At 40.3% G+C, this 17,342-nt stretch overlaps 1 protein-coding gene across 9 annotated transcripts in view; it reads left to right on the top strand.

Annotated features, from left to right (window-relative positions):
* The first annotated feature begins 369 nt into the window (after window positions 1-369).
* The window catches only part of LOC100768845 (protein diaphanous homolog 2), a 735,817-nt gene continuing 718,844 nt past the window's right edge, over window positions 370-17,342 (top strand). For 5 of the 9 annotated variants that reach the window (XM_027433000.2, XM_027432999.2, XM_027433003.2 and 2 more), the window contains exon 1: window positions 372-717. In XM_027433000.2, coding sequence (XP_027288801.1) covers window positions 589-717 — 129 coding nt within the window. In that variant the 5' untranslated portion in view covers window positions 372-588. Of the gene's footprint in view, window positions 718-17,342 lie in introns of all 9 variants that reach the window. The other 4 variants (XM_027433002.2, XM_027433001.2, XM_027433007.2 and 1 more) reach the window with 3 other exon arrangements.

The raw sequence follows: 17,342 nt of genomic DNA, 5'->3' as shown, positions 1-17,342 counted from the left end.
GTTGAGACTCAGTTGGCCTCATCAGTAAAATGCACCGGAGAATTGTCCTCACTCAGTTTCCCTGTCTCTAAAATGGGCTCTCCTTTATCCGTCTAGACTAGTTCCCTTCCTTTTGGTGCTAGTCTATCAGGAAGTGAAATCAGTGCTTAACCACCACAGAATGTCCTCTGTGAGGCTCCAGTCGCCGCTCCGGGCATGCTCAGTAGCCTGGCCCGCTCAGCACCAAGAGTAGGAAGAGGCTTTTGCCCGCCCGGGCGAGCGACAGCGGGCACTTTGATGAATCACGTGTGTTGAGGCCGTCTTAAAGAGATAGGCACCTACTTTTCCTCCACCCTAAACACCGCCCTGAGGGCGGAGGCGGCCGTGGTGATTGCAGCTGCTTAGGGGCAGGGCTTGCCCCAGAGCGGAGTGGTGGCACCGGCGTGGTTGCGTCGGGATTTCCTGGGATAGGGGAGACCCAGGGGCCTGGGAGCGGCGCTTGGCGGGCAACCCTCTCTGTGGACGCGGGGCATCCCGAGCGCTCCGAGGGGCTTTTGCCCTTGAGGAGACGTGGGGTTCCAGGGCAGCAGGTGACAGGGCCAGAGAAAGATGGAGCAGCTCGGGGCGGCGGCGGCGTCGGGAGCTGGAGGCGGTGGCGAAGAATCCGGCCGGAGCAACAAGCGGAGCGCGGGGAATCGCGCGGTCAACGAAGAAGAAACGAAAAACAAACCCAAATTGGTAAGTGCTCCCACAACCCCAGGCAGCCTGGGGGAGCCAAGAGCCCCGGATCGTCATGCCGTGGAACACGCGGGGGACCCGGGCCCCCCTCCCATCTGCAAACGCGCTCTCGCCGCGCAACTCGGGGAACGGGGACTGCGTGGGCGCGGAAGAGCACCCCTTCTCCACTTACCCCGGCTCTCTCTCGTGTCAGCTTGCGGAGGAGAAAGGCCCCACCCAGACTTGGGGACACCCCGCGTCCTGTCCTAGAGTACTGGGTAGGGCTGTTTGTCTAACTTGTGGGCGCGAACCTTCTTTTCGGGATTCCATTTCCCTCCCACCTCTTGTCAGTTGCTGTTTGGCCTCTTAACACTTGGGGTCCAGGGCAGGGGAACCTCCCTCCGCTCCGTTTCAAACACATTGGAGCCAACTCGCAGCTAAGTAAATCAAGACAAGCACGACATAGGTTCCCAGGTCCTTCGACTTTGCCAGAAATCCAAGGAAGAGGCGCCTGCGTGCCTTCCCCCCCCCCTCCACACCACCATGTGCTCACTCAAGAAACATTTCTTCGGAAGCGCGTGGTTCGAGGAGAGCGTGGGAGTGGAGCCTACGGGAGGCCCGCTCCCCCAATATCCCGCTACAGTGTTTCCACTTGATTGAGAATGCTCAAAAGCAGCCCTATACCCTTGATGTGACTGACAGCCCCGACAGTGTAGACAAGTAGTAGTTCATTTCCTGCTGAAAGGCAAGACATCTATGGGGCCTGGTGTTCGGTTGGGAAATACTGGGGTTTCTTCAGCTCATCAGTTAAAAGGGTTCCTCTTTTTGTAAACTTTCTAATTTCAGTGGCATGTGGAGAAAGGGGTTACGAGCACAGATTCAGCACATAAACTTTGCAGCCTCTCATGAGCCCTTTAAAGCAGAAGATTCCTAGTTCACATCCCAAGCACAAGCCACATGTTGCATGTCTATATTTCATCTGTAAAGCAACAACTTGATTATAATAGAAGAGAGAGTGAGACTGTGTCATGCAACTCAAACCATTTCCTGTGGCATCTAGCCATTTGGTCTGGACTTACACTTCTCTTTTGGCTCCTATTTGCTTTCCTATTACAGACTGCCCATATGGGGAAACAGGGGTCAAACATCAGGACATACGAAGGCTTCCATTATGTGGGAAAGGACTTCCGCTAGGTTAATCTTACAAATTTAAAATCTCATCAATTCCATACAAACCTGAGAAAGTTATGGAAATTACTTCTTAATGTGCCCTGTTATTCCAGCCTTTCTTTACAAATAAAGAAACTGAGTCACTTTTTTTAACTTGTCTGTACTATCTATCACAGTTTTAATGAGTATCTGCACCATAATGAATTCGAGGAAACAGTTCTGAGTGTATTGCTAGAGTTTAATGTATTTAGAATTTTTTGTTTGTTTTGTTTTTTAGGTTCTTTCTATATAGTCCTGGCTATTCTGGAACTTATTATGTAGGCTAGGCTGACCTTAAACTCACAGAAATCCTCCTACTTTGGCCTCTTGAGCATGTGAACCACCATTTGCAACCAAGTAGTCGAAGTTTTAATGAACTGACTTTGAAATTAGTCAGTTTGTGGTAAGAGAGTGATCTTTCTTCCCCCGCCCCCCTACCTGCCCCAGTCTAGACTACTCTGATCAGTAGTAAAAAGTTTAATTGAAAAGAGAAGTTAAGGAATAGTTTCCATAGTAGTTTTATACATCTAGTAAGAATCTTCCACTTTCAAGGATACTAAAGGAAAAATGTTTATCTCAATTAATAAGAACACTGTGGTAATATTCTTCCTTCTCTTTGGCTGTTTGTCCTATTTCATCTTTTATATTTTACTTGATTTGACAAGGTAACTAGATAGCCATGAGATAGCATCACTTTCGGTTCCCAGCTAACTTCACTGTTCCATAGTGAACATAGCTTGATGCAGTAGCTCAAATACTGGAACCCTGAGCATAATACTGACATGAATTTTCTTCCTTCCCCCAAGTATATTTTTGAGCTTTGCATGATTTCTATAAGTTAACATGTCATACACTTATAAAAGCAGGAATGCAGTAAGGCACATTTTTATAAAAAAGATTTTATTATGTATACAGTGTTCTACCTGTATGTTTGCCTGCAGGCCAGAAGTGGGCACCGGATCTCATTATAGATGGTTGTGAGGCACCATGTGGTTGCTGGGAATTGAACTCAGGTCCTCTGGGAGAGCAGCCAGTGCTCTTAACTTCTGAGCCATCTCTTCAGCCATGTAAGGCACATTTTAAGACCAAAGAGTTTGACCAAACAATATGATTTGGTAAACTTTTCGAATGAGTTCACCTGAGATTTTTAACTTAAAGTTTTGCAAATAGAAAACTTTAGATTTTAAAATGTCAATGCTCTATATTATGTATCACTATAATAATTCCCAATTATGAGTGTGTGTATAGGAGTCCTGTATGATAACAAAACAGTCGTATGGCAATAGAAATTGTTTGTCTGGGTTATTGTGCTGTTAAGGGTTCAAAGCTCTTCAAAATATATGAAAAAATTTGAGTATGTTCATTTTTTTTTTGGTTTCTTGCCTTCTGTTAAGTTTCTTACAAGCATCCATGACTTGCAGGAAAAAAAAGAACTGTTTCATTTCAAAAGGCAGCAAAAAAGGTGACAGTAGGGTGATTGAGGACTCTGATAAAGGGAGAAGAGAAAGCATTGGGGACAAGGAAGAGCCATGCAAGAAAACCCTGATGCAATAAAAAGTTTAGATAGCAATATCTATATACTGTTCAGCCACAATGGAAGTTTCTGTCACATTACAAAATTTACTGGATCACTGTAGTCTAATTTTTTTAACTATATGTCTTGTGATACAATTGCATCTCTTTTAGTTGCTCATGGATTTGGAAAAAACAAGAATATAGGGTGTATTTCTTTTCAGACAAAGTGACATTTATATCCTCAGCTTATTGATGTCAGTGAGAACTTTTTCACATTCTCCATTCAGAACTGTAATGATTTCTGTTTAAGGTTGTGTGAGTCAAATTTTAACAGATTTCACCTCAGTTATTTTTTTCAGATAGGTATCTTCATAATGAGCGCCCCCCCCACTTTCCATACATCCATACATCCATCTGTCTATCAGGGAAGGTAGTTCTTTCAACAACACAAGACATTTTAAATGATATATTGCTATTAGAGTTTTGGATTTTATGTAACTTTCTGGTTAGGCCCAGACTGTAACATGCTATTAACCAGCATGAATATTAGATTAATTAGTAATTTGATGTCAACTGTGGCTTGTATTTTGTTAAACTGAATAGGAGAGAAAGTGCCCTAGAGAAGTGTAAGGGAGAAGCTCTATCTTGTATCTCACATATTTAAAGCAATGATTTAACCATTCAGAGAATGCAATGTTGTGGTTAGACAGTTCAGTTGGTAAAGTACTTGCATGCAAATGTGAGGACTGAGTTTGATGGCCAGTGATCTGGTATAAAGCCTGGTCTGGCGGCACTCATTGGTTATCCCAGTGCTGGGGGTAGGAGAAGATAGGCCGATCCTAGGAGCTCACAGGCCAGCCAGCTTAGCCTAACCAAAGGGGGCCCATAATCCTTTGAAAGAGACTCTCAAAAAGGAAGTACCTTCTGATAAATGACCCCAAGATTGACTTCTGGCTTCTACAAATATATGCCTGTACCGGCAAACACAAGCAAACACAGACACACACACACACACACACAGACACACACACACACACACACACACACACACACACACACACACACGAACGAACGAACGACAAGGGAGCGAGAGTGAGGAGGACATTTTTAAACTGTATCTAAGACCTCCATCTTCCATCACAAGATGGTGGATATAGAGTAGTCTGACACTAGTTGAAACTTTTATATTTTTATTTTCTTCTTGTATAATTTCTGAAGTTGTTGCTTTTTTCCCCCAACTTTTTCATTTGAATTAGAAACAGGAGTGTTTTAGATGACTTTCCCAGTTCCCTTCTCCCACCCGTCCTCCCCTATCCCCCCAACTAAAACCTTACCTGTCACATATCTTTTCTGCTCCCCCTGGATGGTGAGGTCTTCCATAGGGTGTCATCAGAGTCTTTCGTATCCTTTGGGATAGGGCCTAGGCCCACCCCTGTGTGTCTTGGCTCAGGGAGTATTCCTCTATATGGAATGGGCTCCCAAAGTCCACGCCTATGCTAGGGATAAGTACTGAACTTCTACAGGAGGTCCCGTAGATTTCTGAGGTTTCCTCACAGAAACCCATGTTCCTGGGGTCTGGATCAGTCCCATGCTGGTATTCCAGCTATCAGACTGGGGAGCAAGAGTTCCCGGATGTTCAGGTCAGCTGTTTCTGTGTGTTTCACCAGCCTGGTCTGAACCTCATGCTCTTCACTGGTCCTTCTCTGCATCTGGGTCCCAGTTCAGATTGGTGATTAGTTATGGGTGTCTGCTTCTACTTCCACCAGCTGCTGGATGAAGGCATATAAGTCAGTCATCAATCTCATAATCAGGGGAGGGCATTTAAGGTAGCTTCTCCTCTGTTGCTGAGATAGTTAGCTGGTGTCATCTTTGTTGATGTCCAGACATTTCCCTAGTGCCTGATTTATGGAGATATCATAATAGTTGTTGCTTTCTTTAGACAGTGAAATTAAGTTAATAACTTTTGCTGATAGGTGTGAGAGGTAGAAGAAGCCAGAATTAGAGTGTTTAACTGTTAACTAAAAGTTTACTATACTAGCACACTAATATTCTGGTTACTGTATAACTGAGAACTGAGTATTGGCTATTTTTTTGTAATTGAACTACGTTTTGATTTTCAATACGATGCTTTGAGCTTAATGGTTTTATGTACAGACTTTGATTACCAAGTATTCACCATAACTTCCATGTTTGGTGACAAGAAGTGCTCACAGTCAGGCTAGGGATAATGGTGCATATCTGTATATCCAGCATTCTTGAAGTAGGAACATCTTACATTTGAGGCCAGCCTGGGCTATAGGGTGAGACCTCCTCTTCAAATAATACTCCTAGTCAAGCGAAGCAGAGAAGGGAGGAAGGGAGTTAATTATATGGGGGTGCTATAAAAATGTTACAGAGGGGCATTTCAGTCAAATTGGATTTGGATTTTTTTAAGGTTTTTCTAGACAGAGTTTCTCTGTGTGTATCCCTGGCTGTCCTGGAACTTGTACTGTAAACCAGGCTGGACTATAACTCAGAGATTTGCTTGCCTCTGCCTCCCAAGTGCTGGGATTAAAGGTGTATGCCACCACTGCCCCCACCAAATTGGATTTTTAAAACTATCTCTTTATGTATTAAGGTGCAGCACCTGCTTTCCTGAGTGCTGCCTCTGGGGTATTGATGTAGAGCTCACCCTGGGTGGTGAGGATGGGGGTGAGGTGGGGGGCTGACCAACCATGCAACTACCCAGGCCCAGAACCAGGGCTATGAGTTGGCCCACCCCAACATCCACCCTATCTATGATCTGTTGGAGGATGTGAAGGGGCTGGACCTATGGATCCAAACCTACAGGATCTAAGATCTTCCTGATACAGGGCAACAACAGGATATCCAAGAGGAGTCCCAGTGAGGGCCCAGTATAGATAATGCAGCAGAAGCCAAACCAGAGGCCTGGAACCAGACCAGTGACTCATTGCAATGAACACTTGCAAGTAAAGATATATGGGTTTACTGAATGACTCACTGGGCCACACTGCAGCTTCCACAATGAGTTTTTTTTTCTTAAATTTTATTATATTTTTGGGTGGAGCTCGCAAGGACAGAGGGCAGAAATGAAGGGAGGGGGAGATGAATGGGATCAAGATTCATGATGTGAAAGCCACAGAGAATAACTGAAAAGTTAAAAAAGAGACCGGCTTATAGTAGTACACATGTGCACCAAGGCTTGAACACAGCTTTGATTTAAGAAGGGGAGAAAGGCATTCTAGATAAAAAAAAATGGCAGCATATACAAAGGTAGAGAGATGACGAAATATGCTGATAAAGAATGTTCAACTAGATACGAGTGGCTGGATTAACCAAAAAAAAAAAAAAAAAAGACCCAGCAGAAACAAAAAGAAGTTATATTTATTTGTGGATCTGGCCACAACGGGATGGGCTCTAGGTCACAGTAGATTTTTGTGTCTCATGTTGGAGTTTCGACTTTTTTTCTAAAGGTCCGACTAAGTTGTTGGGGAGATTAAAATGCTAAGGTTCCCTGGTTAGGTATGTCTTTCAGAAAGAAATTTAGACCTGTGGAAAAATTCCTGGAAAGGGATGCTGGAGTGGAGGCAGAAGGTCCGTGAGGAGGAGCAGAGTCGTGTGGTGGAGTTTGCCATTTAGAGTCCTGGATTCTAGTTGCTGCTCATGTATGCCCTGCATCGGAATCTCTTTATTCCTGTAATCCCCATTTCATCTCGCTCCCGACACCACCCTGGATAGTCTCACCAAATTGGAAGCATTTTTCTCATTTGTCTGTAATGAATTGCAGTGCTTTTATAGCCTAGCCGCTACCTCTGTGCTCTCTTTCTTCCTTTAAGCCTTCACTGGTTGTTTCATCTTGGTGAGGAAGGGGTTCTGCCTTCTGAACATTTGGCTGCCATAAGTTTCAGTGTTATATACTGATTTTGCTTTACAGAGATTTTCAAGTGCTTCACGACATGGCTCCTCTTTTTTGTTTATTCTTATAAATCAGCCATCAATTATTAACTAGGGATTTTTTTCTCTATAATCAGATATATTGGGAGTTACATCGTTGAAAAGAGACAATAACAACAATAAACCAAACAAAAACAAAAAAGAAAAGTGGTGGTTCTTTGTTTTTCTTTTTGAGATGAGGTTTCATTTATTCCAGGCTGGCCTTGAACCCTTATATAGCTTAGGATGATCTTGAACTTCTTATTCTTCTGCCTTTACTTCAGCTGCTGAGATTACATGCTTGCATGCTGTATCTGGTTTATGTGGTGCCAAGGCTGAGGACTCAACCCAGGACTTCCTATGTGCTAGGCAAGCACTCTATAAATTGATCAATATCCCAAGCCCCTAACTGTTATCTTTTATGTGCTATTTTTTTGTTTGTATGTACATGTGTATGTTATCAAATGAACTTTCCCGTCCATTCTTCTGTTTCTTCTTAGTCCTTTTTTTAGAGCCTTGTCTGATCTTGAATTCACTAAGTAGCTCCTGAGCTGGCCAATACTGGATCCTGTCTTCCTCCATATCCCAAATGCATGGATTATGGTCTGAGCCTCCATTCCTGGTTCCTCTGTCTTTTCTCTGAGTTAGAATTTCAAACAACTTCTTCAGGGTCATGAGAAACTCCCTCCTCCCCTTGTTTGTTTAGATTCTTCTGATGTCAGAGCTGGAGCTCCCATGCAGAGAGATAGTACTGATATTACAAAGTACCAAGTAACAGTTTGCTGTTGTTACTAGGAGGCTTCACAACAAGCTAAAAATGATACAGATTGTAGAGTCAAAAATTCTGGGTTCCATTGTCTTTTCTGTCTTTTATTTGCTTGTGTTCTCTGGTGAGCATTAATACCAGAAATTTCAGCACTTTGATTAATGTCTGCCCTACAGAGATATGGTTTCTTGCCTAAAATGCTTGTTTGATTTTTGAGACAGGGTCTTGCAATTCTGTTGCCCGGGCTATCTTTTAACTCCCGACCTCTCAGGTGATTCTCTTGTCACAATCCCCTTAGTAGCTGGAACTACAAAAGCATGCCATCTTGTGTGTCTGATTTGCCAGACAACATGGCTTAGATAAAATACAGTAAACATTAAGAACACATTTAGGAAATTCTATAAAGTTATAGCAATATATATTACTGTTAGCCCCTTATATCACCCGAATCAAATGTGGTTATGGAACTGGGGCATAGCGCCACGGTAGAGTGCTTGCCTTGCTTTCATGAGGACCTGGGCTCAATCCTTGCTCTCCTCTCCAGTTCCCTTTGTTTTTGCAGCATTGCACATCCTGTCCATTTACTAATCATCCTTTCTTCTGAGTGACTGTAGATGTGACTGGAACTTTTATTCACTCATTTTTTAAATTTTAGGTTCATTTATTTTATATTATGTGTATGAGTGTTTTAGCTTGCATATATGTGTGTGCACCACATATGTGCCTGGTGTGTGTACAGGTCAGAAGGTCGTATCAAGTCCCCTGGAACTGGAATTTCTTAGTGTTTTGAAACCACCATGTGGGTGCTGGGAAACAAACTGAGGTCCTTGCAAGGGCAATAAGCGCTTCCAACCACTGAGTGATCTCTCTATCCCACACTCTGAATTTTTAAAGAAAATGTCTACTGTTTTCTTTGAACTGATCAATTTCAGGCATTTGAATATTTTTTAAATTCAGTAGGAATGTATGACATACTGTCTTGTCAGGGAGCTTAGTGATCTTGTGCAAATAAGGAAACTGAGTCATTCAGGTGCTATGGGGACTGACTTAGAGATAAGTTTAAAAGCTATCACCTCTATTGTAGAAGTTATCTATAGCACTGAGTCATTATGCTTCAGGGACTCTTAAAAGTAAAAAGTTATTCAGTCTCTCACTTCTTTTGTTCCTTTTTGAACAATTTATAATTATAATCCTCCTTAGATTTCACTGTAAGTACTAAGAACTTTGCCAGTAGCAGTATGTCATGTAAGTGAAATCTTACTCATTTCTAACCTGTTCTTAAAAAACACTGTAAATACCAGTATGCTCTGAAAAAGTATATAGTAATGTATGCTAATTTATATGAATCAGCACATCTGGTTAATATATTACCTGGTAGCCTTAGCATTGAAATGGTTATTATTGAAGATCCAGATTTCTCTCATTCCTTCTGCCAGATTTGAGAAGTATGTCATATTATTTTTTTCCTGAAGACAGAAAAGGTTACATGACATAATAACATAGTTGTAATCTTTCAGCCTAACTTGGCCTCATATGAGGGAAACCCATTGTGGAAGACAGCTCACAATTGGTGCATGTATATGTTGATATGTATTTTCACATGGTTATTTATTGTGAACCTCAGGATAGGAAGAAATATATTCTCTCCAAGTTAAAACTTATTACCCCATCAGGCTGAATCTGATTTACCTTCAAATGATATACTTTGACCATAGTTTTAAACAGAACCTTAACTGAATCTCAATACTTGCTTTGAAAGGGGTGGCCTAGGGAAGAAGACATTGGTGCCATTTTGGGGGAAATAATGCAGAAAACACAATTTTTAACTCATTACCATTTGCACTGTCTTTGATTTAGTGAAGATTTTTACTGAATTGCTCTGGGAAGAGGGTGCTCCATTGCTACCAAAACCTTGAGTAAATTGGCTTCCCATTTCTATCATTTGGTCTCTATAAAGTGGTGCTTCTCATAAGTGAGAAGCTTCTAATTGATTCATACAAGCTAGGTGCAAGTCAAACACAGCATTAGGAAGAAATTACTCACAATAGCCATTGACTCAATTACTAGTAATTGTGATGCTTGCCTAAAGGATGGGAGGATTTGATTACAGTCCTTTATTTTTGAGACAGAATATCATATAGCCCAAGCTGGCCTCAAACTTTCTGTGTAGTTGAGGGTACCTCTGGACTTCTCAACCTCCTGCCTCTGCCTCCTGATTGCTGGAACTACCAACATGTGCCAATAATACACAATTTACGAGACAATAGGAATTAAGCCTATGAATTAATTCATGAAAGGGAGGCAAACACTATTATCACCTGAGCTACTGCCTCAGCCCACAATCATTTTTTAAAGTTATTGGTTGTGCTGTGATAGTTGTTTAAAGATAGCCATATGTTTTGATAAATTCAACATTTTGAGGAATTTTAATTGTACACCTAATTTGTTGGTCTTAAGAGAAAAGTAAAACTAAGTTGAAATATTTTAAAACATAGCAAAACTACTAAAAAGAGGATGTAATATGGTGACCTACCATTTATTTATTACTCAGACAGAGCAGTTGGTTCTCTAGAATTTCTAAATTTACTCTATCGGTCCTTTGTTTTTTCTTTGCTAGAGGATTTTAATTCACACTCCAGATATCTTTTCATTTAACTCCTACAGACTTCAGTCTGCATCTCTAAAATTGCTGAGTTCTTAAAAACAATCACTATGCCACTGTCCCATCTTTAAAATAGTAATACAATGCTTGGTGTTGTCTAGTGTTGAAACCCATAATCAAGTATCCTCAATTACCTCAAAATTAATTTGATTCTTAATCTAATGTATTCATAATTAATGTATATAGCACCAAACTCCTTAGATAAATATACCTTTAAATAATGTTAAAAACTTCTTCAAAGTTACTCTACATAAATAGGTTCACCTTTGTCTATAATTCTGTAAAATTAACTATGAGAGTTATCTGTACAAGTGTAAGTAGACTGGAATAGCTACTCTGTACCATAGAAAATAGATTAAATTTAGACTTCTGACTTCACTTTTTTTCATTTTGTGATTGTGAAGTGGAGTTTATGTGGAAGAATTTTTTTGCCAGAAGTGCTATAGATAGCTGGGCAAATGGGAAAATATTCTTGAATTCTATACATATAAAAGATGCATAAAATTATTTGACAACATGCACACACAATAACATGTTTAGATTACTACTTCCATTTTTTTTTTGTTTTTTTAGACAGGGTTCCTCTGTGTAGCCCTGGCTGTCATGGAACTCACTCAGCTGCCCTTAAACTCACAGAGATCTGCCTGCTTCTGCCTCCCGAGTGCTGGGAATAAAGGTGTGTGCACCAACACCCCCCAGTTTGCTAACTGTACTTTTATTACCAAATAATTGCCAATTTGTCACCTTAGATAACTTTCTTTGTTAATTAGTCACATTGACATACTCTAAGTGTGCATCTAGTTGACCAGGCCAGTGAATCTTTGCCAGAAACTCAGAATTATCATTGTTTTAAACCAGGTTATATTAATGAGGTGATTGTGCTGTGGATGGGTGGAGTGGATCAACTTGGGAAAATGGATTCTCCAAAGACTGTTTTAAGAAATTGTATAACCAGTACTCTGTAGATACCAGCTTGGTGCTATTACAGAGCTGAGAGGCAATTGGGTGTATAATTTCTCTAACTTCATGAACTTTTAAATAACTTCATTCTTGTAATCTATGTCTCCTTCTTGACTGAGCAGTTACTGACTGAGTCAAGTGGGTGATTGTCCTCTAAACACATAAATGAGTGATAATTGTTGGGGCTCCTTAGATAGCTGGCTTTGTCTCCGTTTGTTTTGCTTAAGGGAAGGAAAGTTCTGGATGTGTTGTTTTATGTGCTTTGAAATTAATCACTGGTAAAATCTGAAATGTTTAATAGCATATTAAGCTTGCCCGAGCTATTTAGGAAGGTTCTATCTGTAGATAGCAAGGCACTGTGCTTTTATATCTTGGCCTTTAATAACATGTATGGTATAATAGAGTGGTGTCATTATGTAGGGTTGGGCCCTACACAATGGTATCAGACCATGGAGATCACACTATTTGCCAACATATGCCAGACATAAGGCTCTGTCTTCCTGGAGTATTTTTCTGTTTCATACAGACATCTCATGTGGGTTGGGTGATGATTTAAAACCAAATTGATTTCATTTTTATACTTGCAAGGAAATTCAGCAAGCACAGGGAATGGTTGAATATCTCATATAGAGTAGGTGTTTTTTTAAATTATTCTTTATATGTAATTATGCATATTTGTTTGTTTGTATGTGCATGAGTATATTGGATCCCTGGAGATGGATTTATAGGTACTTGTGAGCTGCCAGGTGTGGTGCTAAGAGCCAAACTTGGGTCCTCTGGAAGACTAGTAAGCTGTCTTAACGGCTGAGCCACCTCTCCAGTCTTCTAGAATAGGTATATTTCAGTTGTCATTCATTTGTAATAAGCATATTATGTGTATATCTATGTAATATAATGTACCCGACTGCTTTTGGTTTTGAATTCTGAAATCCTCATAGATGGATGACTGTGTCCTTGGGGTTCAGCAAGGCTCTGCTCTTTCTCTACTCCTCGCAGTGATTTTCTTGACATTATTTTTTTTCAGAGAGCTTTAGATAGTCATGGATTGTATGGATAAGACTGTACTTTTTTGAAGTTTGTAATGTAACTTGCATGTATATTCATTTACATCACCTATGATACAAGGCGAGAACATACAGAATGTTAAGATGGGATTGGCAGAGACAGAGCTTCTTATAATATGCTATGCAGTCTGGTACCTTTCATTATGAAATCAATGTTTTTCAGAAGAGTCCCTGTGTATATAAAACATTTAGCATGAAAATAACCTTTCTTAGGTTGCACTCACAGATTGTTTGTCATTGGCACTGCAGTAGTTTACATTTCTCCCCCTTTGGTTGAATAACTAATGGTCTTTAAATGGAAGAATAAGTTTAGTAGGCCAAGAAAAAAAAAAGTCTGGATTTTATCCATGTTGGGCAGCTCAGATTATTTGTGTATTTGTGTTACTAAAACAGAGTGTACCTATGTTCTGTGATCTCTAAATTCTTGACTCTTCAGTACAGCCTAAAGTTGCTCTATCAAACTGTTTTCAGATGCTCTTGTGAGATCTAAACCATTCATTTTTATATAAGCTGAGTTGGCCTGAGACTACATCCTAAATTCTAAGTAGCTGTGTCTCTATATCAAATGAAATGAGGGTTTAGTTGTAACTGAAAGTAGTGATTGCACAGGGCTGTAAGCCAGGTTTCCACACTTGTCCTTCCAGTTCTGCTATAGCTAATTATGGATCGAGTTATATTATTGTATTACATTGCAGATCCTGGCTTTTAACTCCCTCCGTCCTTTAAAATAATGTTATTACTTGAATGTTACTAATCCCGAAGATCATATTCCTTGTCATGTTTATTAGTTTTTTGAAGACTATCAATGTAGAAGAATTGTCATTGAATGTTAAATCACTTGTTGAATGTCTCAGATATTTCTGTAATAGCATTTCTCATTCATGCCCATTACCAGCCATGTTGCCATGAACTAGTGGAAACTCCATTTTTGTCTTAACATACAGTACAAGTTTTCAAGACCTCGAACTATATTTTATAGTAGTTAAAAGTACTTCCTATGCTAGTAAGAGTTGAACTGAGCTAAGTAGGATATGTGTGTCATCTTATTGTTTAAAAAGCTTGTTTCTGACTATTTGAGGAGATTTCTAAGACATGAATTAACTTTAAAATGTATTTATGGTCATATCATTTTTTCTATAGTTTTTGCTGTCAGTTTTTTTCTCTGTACAACAAAGGGGTAGAAATAAATGATCTGAATGGGCTTCGTTCAGATTCTACATATTAAGGATCAAAGATTATTAAGAACTTTAATGAATCTGCCTTAACACAAATGCATTATATCTAGATTTTAGTTACATTGAAAGTGGGAATTATGAAAGATCACTGTTTAGGCTGAATATTAAAAACTGAATATCTCATCTTTATAGTTTTGTTTCTAGAATCTGACTTATTCTATCTAGTGAAGGCTATAGCAACACTCTTTTATCAGTATACTTCCCTTTAGAGAGTGTTAGCTTAGTTCTAGGTCATTCTAGGCATTGAGACATTTCTGTAGTTCATTAACCAAATAAATGCTCAGGCTATTGAGAGATAATTCAGTGATAGTCAACATCATGCCTCTTGTTATGTTTCTGGGTTTGTTGCATCTATTTGTGAAGAGCCATACAAAGAAGGCTTGGGGAATGGTTTATCAGTTTGGACCAGTGCCCTTGCAGAGGACCCAAGAGGACCCAAGTTTCATGCCTAGCATCCATATCTGGTGGCCTGTAACTCCAGAAATCCAGTGCCTGTTTGAGCACTTGGACTCATGTGCACGTGCCACCCCCATGCTTATAGTTAAAAATAAATCTTTAAGAATTATACAAAGTGTGAGATTTTATACTGTGTACCCAGTGTTCCAATTTCACAGATCATTGACGAATACCTAAGACTTCTTGATCAGAGACAAAGAATACTATCACTGAAAAAGTAATAGCAACATGTCAACACAATACTCGGGTTCACCTTAATCTTAAGTCCCATAGGGTAGATTTGGATGATGGGTACAGGAAGTGAGTTGTACTATAGCAGAGGAACACTTGAGGGATTTGTCACTTTAATAGTGACAAGCACACAGCCTGCTCTTTGCTGGGATTGGGAGATGTTACCTCATTCTGAAAACCACTTCTTACAAACAAAGCCCTGGGAAATAGCCTGTATAAAATCCCAGCAGCACCTTTCAGTCTTGACACACAGACCTGTAATGTACAAGGATGGTCTAGGATTGATGGCGGATTGTCTCCCTCTGAATATTAACACATTTCACCCTGACAGACATCGGTTTGTAGGGAACAAGAAAGGCTCAGAGCAGCTCAGTAACTTGCCTGAGACTCTGCAACAGTGAACTTGGCATTTAGGCCCAATGTGATTATAAAAATCTATGTTTTAACCCATCATTTTTCTATACTGCCTAAGAGCCTAAACCTCCGGGTTGCTCTAAATTAACCAGAAGACCTTGCAGTACCGTGGACTGGTGATGTTTGGGACCTGGCCCACATTTGCACCATGTTTATGTATAATTTAGAAGACAGAGTTCAGGGGCCATTTGTTTCAATGTTACTGAAAATCCCAAGTTAAAATTCTTTGAATTGCTGCCATGAAATAGTGGGGAAGATATGTGACCATTTGCAAAAGTGCCATGGGCACAGAAGGGATATGACTGTGGATTTTAAGGCTACACGAGCACAGTTCTTAAAAATAGCAGTCTTGGTAGTTTGACCTTTATTACATAATTTCTGAGTCACCTCAAGGCTTGCTGTGCTTTAGCACTGCCATTGATGGTGATACATTCTCTTTCTTTCTCCCCATTTATACTTGAGTGCTTTCTAACAGAATACATGGCAAGGCCCATTGCATTCTTCACTCTTCTTTCCCCTCCCCATTCTCTGTTTGTTTGTGAACTTTTCTGTGAGGCAAAACTGCCTTGGAAAACTAATGCTGGCTCCTATTACACAAGTACACGATATGCATTGTTTCTTGATTAGGGAAGTGCCAAGAACCACCTACCTTCTCCTGCTGCTTCCTGTGTCTGCTTTGCCTAAAGATTGGCTGCTATAAAAGTGTGGTACAGGCAGCCAAATGCAATCTTTTTTTAATTAGTTTCCAGAAAGTGTTGTGACAAACTATTTTAGCGTTGGTGTGTGCCTAGTAAGAGGCCTTAGTCGTGGGCTTAAAAGCCAAATAATTGCGAGTGCCTAATGTAGTTTGGGCTCTACTTCTTTCAGCTTTAAGCATCATCCCTCCAAAAAGAAAAAGAGTGCCTTTAATTTAAAAAAAACTATAATAGGTAAATTCGATCATGAATAGTTCACTGTATGCCTGGAGCCTGCAGTCAAGCTATTTCACACTTATGATCACTATTAGAAATTAATGAGACATAATGTTTATGCATTTTTATGGGATACCCTATGGTAATTTGACACTTACTAATGTTAGTGAGCTAAAATTTCCATGTTGGTTCTTTTCATTGAACTTTTTACCATGCTTGAGAGAGAAGGATAGACATGATGAGAGGGCTAGTAATTAAGCAGATGAAGAATTTTATTGTTTTTAGTTTTCAAGTTTTTCCATCCCTCAAAATCCATGTACACAGTTACTTTTCCATTGCTGTGATAAAATACCACTGTCAAGGCACCTTCTAGAATACAGTTTATTTGGGCTTATGGTCGTAGGAAGATAAGAGTCCATCATGGCATGAAGACATGGCATCAAGCAGCATGCATGTAGTCTGTTTGAAGCAGGAAGCTGGGAGCTCACACCTTCCAATGTAAGCAGGAAGTAGAGAGAGCAAGCTAGAAGAGGCCTGAGGTTTTAACTTTCTAAGACCATCCTCAGTGACATACTTGTCCCATCAAAGTCATACTGTGCCAAGCTACGACCATAAGCCCAAATGATCGGCCTAATTTAGACTCTGGCTAGCTCTTTTAACTTAAAGTAAACTGTTTTTCTTGCTCTGCCTTTTTGCCTTGTGGCTTTTAACCTGGCTTCTTGCCCTGGTTGTGTTCCCCTCATTCTCTCCCCTCTTCTCTTGTTCATTTTTAGCCTGGATTTCTTCTCATATTTATTCTCTATGCCTGGCAGCCCCACCTAGTCATTCTCTGCCTAGTTATTGCCATTCAGCTCTCCCTTAGACAAATTAGGTGCCTTAAGTGGGCAAGGTGAAACAAATGCAGCATGAACAAAAGTGACACATCCTTACACACTTACAGCATTATTCTGCAGCATAAACAAATATAGCACACCCTCACCTTGCTAAAATAATATTCCACAGCAACATAGTGCTCAAACTCCCATAAATAGTGCACCAAGTAAGTGTTCAAATGCTGGAGACCAGGTGTGTGGCAGGGTTGGGGCATGGAATCCAATTCAAACCACCTCACCATGTTAGTTCTGGTTGCTCATATTCTCCTTTTATTTTTGACTTCAAATCCAGAAAGCTTTAACCTGTGTTAAGGACAAGCACATAAGAAAGGGCATAGAACTCCTCTGTCTCCAAAAGTTTTACACACACACACACACACACACACACACACACACACACACACACACACACACACAC

Source organism: Cricetulus griseus, chromosome X, assembly GCF_003668045.3.
Source record: "Cricetulus griseus strain 17A/GY chromosome X, alternate assembly CriGri-PICRH-1.0, whole genome shotgun sequence".
Lineage (NCBI taxonomy): Eukaryota > Metazoa > Chordata > Mammalia > Rodentia > Cricetidae > Cricetulus > Cricetulus griseus.
Note: the sequence above shows the minus strand (reverse complement) of the source record. Positions and strands in the feature narration are given on the sequence as shown.